This window comes from Parasteatoda tepidariorum, chromosome 4 (genome assembly GCF_043381705.1).
Source record: "Parasteatoda tepidariorum isolate YZ-2023 chromosome 4, CAS_Ptep_4.0, whole genome shotgun sequence".
NCBI lineage: Eukaryota > Metazoa > Arthropoda > Arachnida > Araneae > Theridiidae > Parasteatoda > Parasteatoda tepidariorum.
In genome coordinates, this window is record NC_092207.1 from 80,838,468 (window position 1) to 80,853,658 (window position 15,191).

The 15,191-nt window shown below is 26.3% G+C and overlaps 1 protein-coding gene across 3 annotated transcripts in view; it reads right to left on the reverse strand.

The window, feature by feature from the left end:
• LOC107457012 (kinesin-like protein 31E) overlaps window positions 1–15,191 on the reverse strand; it is a 69,125-nt gene that overhangs the window by 49,569 nt on the left and 4,365 nt on the right. For all 3 annotated transcript variants that reach the window (XM_016075032.3, XM_016075033.3, XM_016075031.3), the window contains exons 4-12: window positions 13,845–14,027; window positions 12,920–12,976; window positions 10,852–10,944; window positions 9,803–9,931; window positions 8,550–8,696; window positions 4,794–4,909; window positions 4,511–4,706; window positions 4,129–4,318; window positions 369–438 (exon numbers count right to left, since the gene is read on the reverse strand). In XM_016075032.3, the coding sequence (XP_015930518.1) occupies window positions 369–438; window positions 4,129–4,318; window positions 4,511–4,706; window positions 4,794–4,909; window positions 8,550–8,696; window positions 9,803–9,931; window positions 10,852–10,944; window positions 12,920–12,976; window positions 13,845–14,027 (1,181 nt within the window). The remainder of the gene's footprint in view (window positions 1–368; window positions 439–4,128; window positions 4,319–4,510; window positions 4,707–4,793; window positions 4,910–8,549; window positions 8,697–9,802; window positions 9,932–10,851; window positions 10,945–12,919; window positions 12,977–13,844; window positions 14,028–15,191) is intronic.

Below are 15,191 nucleotides of genomic sequence, written 5' to 3' on the forward strand. Positions count from 1 at the left end.
TTATTGAAATTGGGGGAAAAAATAGCTATGCATATGTAGAAAAAACACATTTGTCTTAATTTTAATTAAGAGTATAATTCCCATAAAGGAGGTTCAGGTATTAAAGTACTGCTTTGAATGCAGGTTCAGGATTTATAGTTTTTTTTTTTTTTATGCATAATAAAATAAACAGTAGAAACCTATAGTTATCTTTGACTGAGTTAGTCAGTCACAAATGGTTATTACATGACACAATTTTCAATAATTGTAAAAGAGTTTTGTTAAAAAATCAAAATTAATTATTCAAATTAAATAGTAAGAAAACTGTTCAAATTTTCAAACATTCAACTTTGAAGCAATTAAGAAGGTTGTCAATATAAATAAATTACCTCAGTTCTTCAATTTCCTTCATATAACCTTGTATAAGTTCTGTTAAATCAGGCTGTTGTTTATTTTCTCCTGCATGCACAATTTAATTAAAAATATTGCATTATAAAGCAGTTAAAATTAGTGAGTTACATTAGAGTAATAACAGGCAAAAACTGATTAGTAAAATACTAAGATAATACAAAAAGTAAAAAGCAATCAATATTATTTTTCAAGCAATCCATCAGTATTTTTTTAACTGAAAGCATACTGTAAATAGTATTAAATATAAAGATTTTTTTTTTTTAAATGCAGGTGCAAGTTAAGATTATTTATAACACAGTTTCATACAAGTACATCCTCATAATCATTATCTACTAAGACATAATTAAATTATAAAATTACATTATGTAAGCTTAAATAAATTGAAAAACACCTTTATAAAATTAAATTTCTGTGCTTATTTAACGCTTTTAATTACTGTTAAAACAATGTCAAAAAGATAATGGATAATATTGTCAAGGTTTAAAAGAAAATTAAATATATTTATAAAGTAAAGTAATAAATATATTTATAAAGTAAAGTAATTAATATATTTATATAAGTAAAAAATATTTATAAAGTACACATTTTCAAAATGAAAATATAATCTAGTTTATTTATATTAATTGAAAATGTGAAAAAAAAAATCCTGGTCTCTCTGAAATAAGAATCAATACACATGTTGCAGATAAATATACAAAAATAAAATCAAAGGTTTATTTTAAAGTTGAAAAGAAAAGCATGGAAATGATTAATTTATAATTTTTAGATATTACATTTATAATTTTTAGATCTCTTTTATCATTAATAGAGAGTGACTCGTTTTTATAAAAAAAAATTATAGTGGATCTTATATTTATGGATATGTTTAAAGGATTAAGGTTTTAAATTTTCTGATTAAAAAACTGCCTCATAAGAAAAATATTTTTTTAAGGTTCTGTAGGGCAAGAAATGAGAATTTAGATGATATGTTTAAAAAAAATTGCTCAGTGGCAATGAGCACATTCATGCTAAGAATAGGAATACTTTGAAAATTGGGCTATATATGATATTTCAAAAAGCACATAACTAAATGAAAAATTATTGTTATAATATTTATATGATGTCTGGATTGTTATGAACTGATAGTGATAAAATATAACTGTGACTGTGAGTAAACTTTCAGTCGAGTTTACTCTTGTTTACAGTTACTGTTTACTGAGTTTACTAAAATAAATTATAGAAACTTATAAATTTTGACAACAAATAAAACAAAATATTTGGAATTGGTCTTAATTTTATAGCTGAATCATTTATGTAAAAATATACAGAGCACATAGTAACTATTTTAAAGAAAAAAAATATGTATGTTAATTGTTGTACACAAAATCAAAGACATTTGATTTGTTTTTATTTTTCCAAATTTGAAAAATGCTGTATCAGAAAAATGCAATGTATTTATTGTTTTGGATTAAATTGCTAAAAAAAAACAATACTTCTTTTTATGTACCATAGTTTTTTATAACAAGAATTTCTTGGTTTCTACTTTTAATTTGGTAACAAAATATGACTTTTAATTGAAATATAATTCATTATGGTTACTTTATTTCGCACAATTTTTACACCTTTACAATTAAAATAATTTTTTCATCAAAACTCAACTTTAAATTCATTATAAAATTATAGAGAACAGGCAACTTAGTGTTCGGAACTTTTGTTTAGCTTGGAGCTAAATCACTTATAGAATTGTAATTTAAGAATATGTTATATAAAATGCTCTATGCTTGTTATAAAATTAAAAATTAATAAATAAAAGTGTTAGTAGTTAGGATCAAAATCATAATACTTACTTTACAAACATTAGAAATTATATGGAACAAATTAGAAAATTTTCATTAAAATTATTAAACAAACTATAAAACATTGAAAGATATCCAATGAATTGCTTGTTATTTCAAAATTAGTTTATTATTTTAAAATTTGAAAACAAACAAAATGTGGAGATGCAAGGAATAAATGGATAACAATCATAAAAAAAAAAAATGCTGTATAATCATGCTGCATGCATGTAAACCTCAAAATTTTGAATCTCAGACAAAACTATATTATCCAGTTTCCCATAGAATAATCATTCATAGAATATTTGTCTGTGGGTAAAGCTTCAGACAGATGCTAAATACATGAAAAGGGAAATCCAGAATAATATGTTCGTTTAAAATTTTCACAGTTTCTAAAACTAATTAAGGGCCTCACAACTTCAAATGTCTTTCCGATTTATCTAAAAATTGAACAGGATGTCCATTATTACAATACCTAGCTTTGAACATAGTTTAGTTTTTTAATTATCTTGAAGATATTGGCAATATACTGAATAAAAATTCTTAATCAATCAATTAATTAATCAAATACAATAAATGTGAACACTATTTAAGCATACTCAAAACATAATTATGGATTGCTGGAAGAAATTATCTGAAATTTTTTTTAGTTTTTAGTTTTCTTTTCAATACTTTTTTTTTTTTTCTTGTACATAGATTTTTAAGAGACTGCCATTTTTATCCACAAAAGTAACATTTACAAAATTTAAAGATAGAAATTTTTTTATTTTATCTAATAATAAGATTGAAACACAGATTTACGATGATATTGAGTGTGTTGAAAAGTGATTATTGAAATATGAGATTTCCATGTCATTATAAAATAATTCAAATTAATTTGATCTAATTGTAGCCAAATAAAAAAGGATCATATATATATAACATAGATTAAGTAATTTTTCTGTTGCAAATCGAAATTTTTCACAANCCCAAGGAAATGATTTTTAGAGAAACTTCAGAGGGAGGAATGAGGACTTTAATAATTTCGCTCCGCGGAAAATTTAATTCCTCATAAAATATTTTAACTTGAGCAAAAAAAAAATTTCAGCGGAAATTAGAGGGAAAAATGGAAAAATCTGAGAAAAAGCGGAAATCCGCGAATCCGCGGAAGAATCTCATCCCTGATATTTCCTAGCGAAAAATCTTTTAAATGTTTACCTTTTAGGAATAACTTTTAAGACAATTTTATACTTCTGCATTTGCCTTAGCAGTTTTATTAATTCTAGCTAAAGTTATTAAATAATATTTTTTTTCTCCAAGTTAATCCGAAATCACATTTTTCTCTAACAAACGTGCGAAGAAGAAAAATCGTTATTGAGCATAAATGAGAACTGTTACTATGAACTAAGTAACAAAAATTAAATTTTAAATTAGTAGAGCTCCAAGAAAATTTTGTCAAAATATAAAGAATTGATTCCCAGAATTCTGCGAAACAACGGTTTTGAGATTTGCGGAACTTCGCAAATTAGCAGAAGAATCACATGCCTGCAATTACTTTAAAATATAATAACACGCACAGATAAATTAAGGCGAATCAAAATAAAATTTGTAAAGTTATAGTTATGTTGTATCAAAAAATATCATTTAAAGGTTCAAAATCTTACTCAATGTAAAATTTAACAATTCATTCAATAAGTGTCGTATATTTCAGTTTTTACATAATATAAAACTTAAACAAGTATTGAAAAGTCTTCTTAAACATGACACCTCGCTAGAGGAGGGGCGCAGAAGCTTCTCCCAGGTATTGTAAACCATAGCTATGCCTCTGAAAACAACATGGGTGGAAGCATGTTTATAGATGGAAGGAAGCCATGGATTTAAAATTCTGAAGGAGCCATAACTTTCAATCGGAGTGTTATTTCAATCTAAAACTCATTTTGTATACCTGAAGTTATCCATGCACCAGCAGCTTTTTCAGCCAAGAGTTCAGTAACCCTTTGAGTTTGCCTGTCCAATGTGTCTTGGAGAGCCTTTAATCGAGACCGGAGATTATTGTTCTCAGACTCTAGGAACATATTTTCGTGAAACATGTCATTGATCTGTTCTTCCCCATCGTCGCCAATTTTTCTCTTGCCCTATGACAGAAATAATTTTACTTCAGTAAAAGTAACAGAAATAAATATAATTTGGAAATCACTATCTTGAAATTAAAATAACACCGAAAATACAGAACAAATATTTCAATTCAAAAAAATTATTCAAAGCTGGAAAAGAATACAAATTCCAAGAAAAATAAATTTTATAAAAAGCATTTTTCTTATATTTACTTGTTTATAGTCCATCAATTCAAGCTGCAGTTGTTGAATTTCTCTTCTTAGCAGTGATATAGTTTGACTGCTCTTATCTTGATTTATGGATATTTTATTTCTTATATTTTTAGCTCGATTAGCATATTTTAAAGTATTTAAAGTTTCCATGAAGTCCCTGTCTGACGGGGACACGCAAGCAATCATCAGTGTTTGACTAGAAAGAGAAGGAGTTTAAAATCATTTCCATGTTTACATAAAATAAAGTTGAATATAAAACTACCTAATCACAAATGATAAGTACCTATTACCACCCAAAGAATCTTGTAATAGCCTGGTAAGTTTTGAATCTCTGTAAGGCACGTGAGTAGCTTTTTTAGTTTTATCACCCAAAGCTGATATTACGTTTCCAAGAGCCAACTAAATAAAACATTTTGATTAATATAAATTTATGAATTAATAAATAAAATTTTCACACTCAGAAATAATTAAGGAAGAATTAAAATTTACATTAGCAGATAGACAGAGAAAAGTAACCAACAACATGCTTCAGACTTAAGATGTCTATACTTTTGAAACTGCACTATTAATATAAATGCTATGCATAAAGAATTTATTTATTTTGAAAGCTTGCCTTTTTTGGTAAAAACACATTTTGTTGTTAATTTTGTTTCCCATTTTCAAGAAATTTTGTGAAAACAATCAACAATAAAATGATTCTTTATTAATAAGGTATCACAAGAAGCATTTTCATTTTAAATACAAAACACTTTGATTTTAGATTTAATATCAGGGGTCTGTCCAGGTCGAATTTACTACCGTTTAGCGGTACCTTCACAAATTCAATTTTAGGTAAGACGGTAGTTTCACAAATTCAACTTTAGGAAAAACGGCAGTTTCACAAAATACTTTTTATTAAAATTTTATTTTTGCATCCCTTAAGAAACAATAAATCTATATTTTTACCATGTTTTTGTGTTGACTTTTTAATATAACTTTTAATTTTTCACAAATTATGTCAAAATTTTCACAAAATAGGTACCTTTCAGAAAAACCTAGACAGACCCCTGAATATAAAAAAACATATATTTATCACTTAATCATGTAATAAATTTTCATATTTTCCCTTCAAATATTAGTATGAAAATTGACAAAAAACTAAAAGACTGGTAAACCAATATTATGACTTAAATTCAAAGTTGAAAAAGAAATAGCTTATATAACATTCAAGGTATCAAATTATACTTGAAGAAAAACTAACCTTTTAGCATTACCAAGGTTATAACAATCTGTTTACATCATTTACTAATAGCTTTAAAAAATAATGATTTTTGTTGCTAAATTTTTTTAATCTTTAGGCATTAAAACTTACCTATGTAGAATGCATTCAATTAGAACATAACATTTTCACCAAAAAGTGCCAAATATAAATGAAAATTAATAGCTCATAATTAATTTGCTTACAGGAAGCAGCAATTTTTATAGGATTTTTCGACAAATAAAGAGTATAATTACAAATATTATAAGGACATAGGCTAAAATAACCATCCATATCAGCATCTTCCATAATAAAAATGCAGCAATGTGATTCAGTAACTCTGAGTTCAGAAAAGTACAAACACAGAAACATGCAAAATATAGCTTAAAATAAAATTTTAAACTGTAAGAAATTTTAAACCGTCTTAAATATTATGCCAAAATACAGAATGCATAAAACAATAAAAAGACATTTGTGGAAGAAAAAAAAAGTTTAAATATTTAAATTTGTAAAAATAACAAAACATTTAATAGAGAGGAACTGTATGAATAAAATACATATAGCAATGAAAATTTCTGTATATTTCAAATATATGAATATTTTTAATGCCTCAAAAGCTGTATAAAAAAATTTAAATATAGACTAGCAAGTAAAAGAAGCTGAAATATGAAAAGGGATTAAAAAAAAGTAGCAAATACCAATAAGTTATTGTGTTTTGTTTTTAAATTTGATGCTTAAAAGACTTAACGTATTACAAACTCAAGAGAGGCAGTATTTTTGCAAGAGATCATATAAGAACACATCTGAATATTATTAAATATCTAAAGTTTCATCATCTTTTCTCATCTTCTTGTGTTCTCATCTTTCTGAATTTTTAGTAACTTATATTTACAGAACAAACATTCATATAAAATCTCAGTATGAATGTTCCCTACATAAATCGACAATTCTAAACAAAATTACACCAAATTTAGAGTATATTCTTTTGAAAATCATCGTTGTCTACTTTAGAACTCTTTCTGATAACGGAGTAATATAAGTTTTCTACAAGATTAAGTGAATATTTTCGTATCAATATTTTGCTAAATTGTAGCTCTTTTTCATTAAAAATAAGTCAAAGTGTTTATAGCATGTTTTCATTAATTATTTATCTTTAGTTGCCTATTCTAAGTTCATCAGTAGTAAAATCAACTTAGATAACTTTGAGATGCATAAAAACCACATCACTGAATTAGCATTAAGAAACATGAAAGTAAGTCACTTACTCTTTTAAAACATTAAAGTTCAAAATTTTGATTAACCAGAATAGAATAATACTATGCGTATATTTAACTTCTCCTTTGTTGAATTGAACATCTAAAACCATTTTAAATAAATATAATCATGTAAAGCAAACAGGAAAAAATTATGCAGTATTTGCTTACTTAGCAAAATTAATAAAATAACAGGGTGCATAGCCAAATCTTTGAATCAAAAATAAGCACTTTTTAAAAACTTTTCAAGCACTCAAAAAATTCATATTGAATCAATGATATTATTGAAAAACAAAAACTTTTTATGAACAGTTTTAGCATTTAAAAAAANCAAAAGGGAAGGACGTAAATCGAAACAATCAGTACTTTCCCACATCACCGAGTGAATTCAACTTGACTCTGAACAAAAGTACCCTTACCCCCTTCATCAAAAAAGTGTTAGAAGTAAAATAAAATAAACAAGAATAAAATTATAAATTAAAAAGAAAAACATTTAATAAGGATCTGACTCTATCCGAATTGGAGCAGTCGGGTTTCAGTTTCGAGTGTGCGCGCATGCGCAAGTCATAACGTGGGTATGGCATGAAGTCCGGGTGAATGATTACGTAGCAAACGCCCCATTTTTCGTGAAATGCAAGGGATCCGCCAGATATCACTGAAGGGGGAAAAAATATTCGTGAAAAAAAAGCACTTTTTAAAAACGCCGGCTGAAAAAAGCACCTTTAAAAGCTTTTAAAAACAAAATCTCCCAAAAAGCATCTTTAAGTACTTTTTACAAACGCTACACACCCTGAATAATGAAGTACTCATGTAAGAGAATTTCATACTGCTAATGCTGCATGCACTTAATCATAAAAAAGTTTTGTTTATCTAAAAAGTGTGGGGTAAAGCTGCTCATTATAAACAACAATAATGTAATGTTTTCAATAAATATTGATTAAATGAATTGTGAAAAAATACAAAGAAACTTTGGCCACAATTTAGACAGCATGATGGTCACAAGCTTATTCAAAAGTAGCTAGTATCAACTTTCTTGTCGGTAGGAGCCCATTTCAAAGTGTAAAATAAAATAAAAAATTTAAAAATAAAAATAAAAATTAGAGCACATTTTGAATTATAAATATTCAGTTTGCTTACTTATTGAGATTCTAATGTTACTAATTAAAGTTGTACTTTTTTTCTCAAAAAACTTTTAACCAAAAATATTAAAAAATGGAGGGGAAAAAATGATTTTTGTTTCAACTGAAACTACACTAATTATGAGTTTCTTCTACTAAAGTAAAACAACTCAAAACTCGAAAATTAGTAGCAAAACATGCAGTCAAGTATTAAAGAAATGCAATATAAGCTGATTTATATTAGCTAATATTTTTATTTAAATAATTCAAAATAAATTATTTAATGGGAAGAAAACACTGATACGCATTGAAATAAATATTTTTAAAAACATTTTTACAAGCCAACATTTGAACAATTAACATAAGCCTAACACACGACATAATTAGCATAACAAGAATAAAACTTTAAAATAATAAAACAAAAAACTTACCAAGCCACAATTAATAGAGATGCCTTCTCTAGCTCTTTCGCCGGTGGCTCCTGTACGTTTCAAACGTTCTGATCCTGCCAGATCAACAAAGTGAAGCTTCGAATAAAGGGTATCAAACTCTTCACCTGCCTCCTCATTTTCAGATGACTAAAAATATTGGAACATTAAAATTTCACTGTCTAAGGGCAGATAAAGTGATTGTGTAAAATAAACAACATAATTTTGTTCTTTAAAAGACAAAGAAATAAATTAAAATCGCTTTAGATAAATTACGAAAAATAAAGTTAATGTGAATAGCAAATATCAAAACTTATAATAGATTTAACATTAATATTTTATAATATATTTCTCTCATTTTAAAAGTTTCAGTTTGAATTTAGTGATAAATTGAAAGTCAACATGAAATTGAAGGTGCAACAAAATTAAATTTTACCATCTGAAATAAATCAACTGAAGTCACAGTTCTAGATATTGGTCACCAGAAATGAGTAATCTTTTCAAATAAATTATATTTCTTTTAGCAGCAAAGAATATTAGATAATTTTGTGAACAAAGATTTACCAATCGAAACAGCTATTATAAATATGTTTATTGTTATTTATGCTACACTAAGGATGCATTGCTGGAGGCCTATGGGGCCAAATATCGTTGAATAGTCAATGCATGATTCCTTGCCCTTCAATTCAACAATCAAAAATCAATTGCAAAAAAAAAAAAAAAAAACTACTTAGTTTATAAGAAATTTTCTAACTGTTTTCAAAGTCTATTTCAATTAACACCTTTCTTTGTTTTCCTTATGATAAAGAATTCGCAGCACAGAAGATCAAAATAAAATAACATTAAAAAGCAAGTTATTTAAAAACTCCAAAAGTATATCAATCTGACAATAAAAAAAATATATATATATATAAATAAAACTAGGAACAGAATTGAGTAGATTTTTAAATGAAAACATCTAATTTAAAATGAAACAAATCATATCAGCCGATGTTCTTTTCAAACACCATTAATATTTAGTTCTTAGTATTAGTTTATTTTTCCCACCAAAGTTACAGATCACTAGACTAAAAATACATTTTGAAAAATTAAAAAAGCTTATTTACTTTGACCGTTAAAGTTGCATCAAGAAAATAGATAAACAGACGTTCACAAATGGGAATTTGCATGGCATTACTATTTTTATTAAAAAAAACTTTAGTACTAAATGATTTATTAATATAAAGAGAAAGGTCATTAAAAACAAAAAAGTTTACCTCAAACTGCACAACTCTTTGTTGCTTAATGTGCAAGGTAAATATAGCATGTGATCTAGAAGACTGGACATTCATCTTAGTGCTGGCAGTAGTACGGGATAATGCCCCTATTTTGAGGCACTGTAAAGTCTAAAAAAAAATAATAAAGTAAATAAAAATTCACATTTGTAAAATGAAATGGTCTTGAAATGAAGTTCAAAGAAAGAAAGAAATTGAAATATATAAAAATTACATAGAACACTTTAACCGATTAAAAAAAAAAGGTTAAAATTTTTTTACCTTCCCTCAAACAGAAAGCCCAGTATAAATTTGCTTGGTGAAACATTGTTTAAAAGAAAAGAACATTTAAATCAACCAATTAATATAGAAAGAAAAAAGAAATGTAATACTTTATTCGATGTATTATATAGAGAAATCAACCTTTTTTTGTTTGCCAGGAAAATTAAAATTAAACAAAATATCTGAGAAAATAAAATCAGTTCATTATAATCATTAAAAAAATAATTCAGATAAATAAAACCTACTTCGGTTCAAATAATTAAAGCTATTTTTCAAAGGCTCAGCAGTCTCATTAAAAAATGTTTTTCTAGCAAATAATGTGTTATTATCATTGCTGTTATGATTTAGTAACAGTTATACATGTATATTAGGTTAAGTTTTGTCAATCTTTAGTCAAAGTCCTCTGTGCCGATTCTAAAAATGCTTTTAATTTGAAGAAAAATCCGAATTTTTTAAAATGAAAAGCATTTGTGAACTCTATTTTTTTTAAATATTTAAAAAGTTACTTCAATAGTGTATTTTCTAGACTCATAAAAATTTGCAAAAATCGAAAATTATTCATTGATTTTCATCCTTGGTGGATAATGATGATTTTTAAAAATGTTCACTTTGCATCAAGCGTAGGGTGCTTAAAATATAGCTCTTTTTGGGTTTTTTATACGTAAAACAGCTTTGACAAACAATTTTATATGAAATTTCATAAGTTTTAATAATAATCTTAAATAATTGTATAAGTGAATTATCAAATATTAAGAGAGAAAAATGCTCACTTCACTGGCTGTAGAAACTGCTCGAGAAGTCAGACCAACAGTTATTATTTGCCCATCTGCATCCTCATGTATTTTAACTCCAGATTTTTTGTTCTAATTAAAAACAAGTAAAGAAAATAAAAAATACAGATCTAACATTTTATTTATATTAAGTTTAAAAATCACATTACAATATGAGCATTCTGAATGCAGAAAATAAACAAATAGAAATTTATAGATTTAGGGCACTATTTCTATTAGGCCAAGAGGAATAGGAGCAGATAAAATTAAGTGTAAAACAATGTTTGATGTTTGGAAAATCAATGTTTAATACTAAATTCGGGATATTGGAATTTTAAATCTCGCAAATAGGAATCGCAATGTACTATATTTAAATTGTGCGAATAAGAATTGCAGTGCACAACTTTTAAATCAGGTAAATATGAAGATCGATGTTTGATATTAAAATCACGTGAATAAGAATCGAGATGTTAGCAGATTCTGGACTTGGGATTTCTAAAAGACTTGTTTGTATTGTTTTTGTTTAACCAGAATAATAAAAATTTACAAGATTAATTAAATGAGCAAATAAATATTTTATTGGCAAGTCCACCGCTGTTTTTTTTTCTTTCATTATTACTTCGTCTACTTTTGCGCCAGCAAACAAGAAGCAGCAACGTCCGAATTACGAAAATACAACTAGTGGGAGGGTAAAAATACGGAAAATCTATTTTTCTGAGAGTTAAAGGGGAGAAAATAGCTGAAATAAGTAAAAATGTGGAATGGTTGGCAGCTACGTAGTATGAATTTTCTGTTCATCTTTGCAAATTGGAAATAAAGATAATTTTACTCCAATGACTGAATTTTCAGAAAAAGCGGAATATTTAAAAGAAAACCAAAACTTTTAGAGAATCGGAGTTTTTGATAAAAAGGCTGAAATTCAAGAGAAAAAACAAAAAAAAGTGAAATCCACTACTAAGCGAAAAAATCTCATCCCTGTAACAACTTAATTTACAATTTTCAATACATACATGAATCCAGATATAAAATTAGAGAATAATGCCTCTATTCCAATAATTTTATAATCAACTTTAAAAAATATAAAAATTTCATCTCGAGCATTTTTTTTTTACAGTTCAACATTTTTTTGTAACTTCAAATATGCTGTTAAAACTCTTCCTCATGGCAGGATTGAATAGTTCATCATGCAATAAGTTCAAAATGCGTAATTACCTTTTTAGAGGATATAAAACTCGGAAAAACTCTCCCTAATAGAAATTGAATACTTTTTATTAACCTTCTTTCCTGCCATATCTAATGGTCAAAATTACACACTATACTCTTGTAAACCTTACTACAGGAAGACAAGAACTAATAATCAGTTCATGTCATTATATTCATGATCGATCGATAAATATGTCCTCTTTCAGGAATAATTCTCACAGCTGAGAACAATGTAAACTGCTTAGGCATCAATCTCGCTGCATCTACTTACTCCTGCGTATGAAAATAAAATCAGATTTAAATAGGTTTTATCTGTGATCTATGCCTTTTTCGTAATTCGCATGTGAAATGACACAAATTATTTTTAGTGTCTCCTAAAACAAAATAGTAGGGTTCTTCATATCTTATATAGTAGCATAGCTATCTTTCAAGATTTTCACCTAGAAAGGATAAATGTCAGACTTTGTAAAAATGTAAAAGGAAAATCCCGAATTACAGTAACAATTGCCAGATTTCACAAAAACGTGCCCATATTCCAGAGAAACTATGGGAGTTCCATAGATGTTGGCACTTTTGGAAGGAGGTTAAATAATTTAAAGAAGGCTCATATTGAAAAGTCTTTCAAAAACAGCTTTTTCAGAGAATATAATATTTACATTTTAATGAAAAAAAACTTGGCTAGAACACAAAATATTTTACAAAAGGTCTATTATACAATTTAAACTGCAAAATAATACTGGCAGAAGAAGTTAAAACAATAAAAGCTTTACTGATATAAATAACTTTATACAATCCAAGTTAATGTTTTGTTCAAAAACATCATGTGAAAATAAATGGAAGAAATTGAAAATAAGATTTTGCTTACTTTATCTTCTCTATCTTGAACTGGATCAAGTAGATCAATTAACTCTTCATTGTAGAGCTAATAAAAAAAATTTTATCATTAGAAAAAATTCTATGTAAATAAAGCGTAATGCAAAAAACTCTTGCTAAACATAAAAATTAATCATTCAAATTCTTCCACTAGATGTGAACCCAATCCCACCTTAATAAATAAAAATCCATTTTAACTCAGGTTAATTTGCTACTAGATAAAACATTTCTTGCTATGAGCATAAGTTAATTAACAAAATTCAGATTTATGATTTAAAAGCTTTAACACTGAATTTGCCATAAAAATTAAACTATGCAAAGTATTTACAAAGAATATGTATATATTTGAATTAAAAAAAAATACTTAGAATTGTCCTTAAAAAATTAAATAGAAGCTTTCCCTACTAAAATTTTTTTACTACATTTAAATTACTTCGATAATTTTTTAATTATATTTGAACCACAGTTGTTTTAGTGAAAGAATGTTTTCTTGAAACAAAAATAAATTTTTTTTTTGGATGCCATGTATTAGAACCTCAACAATTTGGAATTTTAATATTATTGTCTAAGGTTTTTTTTTTTAAAGTTTTTAAAATTTGTTACAAAATACTTATTTATTTCTTATGCTATAAATATAGGTGTCTCAAATAAATTTTCGATGGCAAGGCTATCAGTTGCACTTATTATTGAAGGACAGCATTTAAATTAGCCTTGCAAGAACAATATCTAAACAGGTTGCTCATCCCTACCTTACATGGTAAGAAAATTCCTCCGTCTTTAATAAATTTTGTATTTTTTAGAAAATATTATCAGATTTTAAATCATTAATTTATACATGAAGTACTGGATAGTTTGAAATTAGAAAAAAAAACTGGCATAAAAATTAATTCACAAAAATATGAAGGAAACAATACTACCTCCATAAACTGTGCTGTAACTTTAAATTCTGGAGGAGTAATTTTTTTGTTTTGAGCATCATTTTGTAACTTGGCTATACCACTAAATAACTGATTAACAGCTCTAGGTATTACGCCAGTTTCATCTTCAGAGGTAGAGACATCAAAACCTGTACCCATAGTATAGGTTTTTCCAGAGCCAGTCTGAAAAGGAAAAATAAAATAATTAATTCAGAAAATTAAAAATTACATAAAGGGAAAAATAAAACTGATTTGAAAAATTTCCTTGCAAGACTAACAAGGAGGGAAAAGATCCGTCAAAAAAAAAAAAAATATATTAAAATGTTATGTTCAAGTATATTAAGAACAACATTCAATAAGTAAAATTTTAACTAAACTGCTAACTATGCAAAATTTACCATGCAATTCATCAAAATGTAAGCACAGGCTTCATAATGGATCAACAAAATAAATCAGGACATTTTGCATGTATACATATAGTAAACTACTTTAAAAAAAGGAAAATTAAAAAGAGGATAATTTGTCCCACTTAAGTGTAATAAAGGCAAATTCTACTGCAAGAGAATAAAATATACTATTTTTTCTTAGAAAAAGAAATAATGTGAATAATCAGTTTTTAAAATAATTTATGCCTAGAATGAAATGTAATTAAGGACCATTTTAAGCATTTAAAATTTATTTAGAGTGCCATTCTGAACTTTTTTATTCAGTGAAATTTAGTTAGCAAATAACTAAGCTAAATATTAGCTTTATTTTTATCTCCCATAAAGCATTAATAAATTATTTTTATTTTTAAATTGCATAAAATAATAAATAAATTCAACAAAACATCCAAAGTTTGTCACAATTGCAAGTAACTTCTAAATTATTCACCCAGAATATTACACCTCTAAATATGATTACTATATTGTTCATTGGAATCAATCATTTTTAAAGTCAAATAAAAGAGACGAATGAATAATTATGAAACTACAAAAGATTTCAACCCTATAAAATTCGTTACTGCATTTGTTGAAAATACTACCCTTTAAATCCTAGCCATAATAATTTGATAAAATAAAATTGTTAATTGAGATAATTTTTCATAGAATGACTTAATTATCAAAAAGGTTTAAACAATGAATCTTGAGGTAAAGTATAGTAGACAGAGCCTAAATTTAAACAATTGAATTTTGTGATCTTTACTTAAAATGAAGTTTGATCGAAGATTCAAACCTTCCAATTCTACAATCTATTTTTCAAAAAATCCCCAATTGTATTTTGGAAAGGTGAAAGTTCTGTTCTGAACACATAAAAAAGCTAAAAATCAGGACGAATAAGGAAAAAATATTTTTATCCCAAAACCAA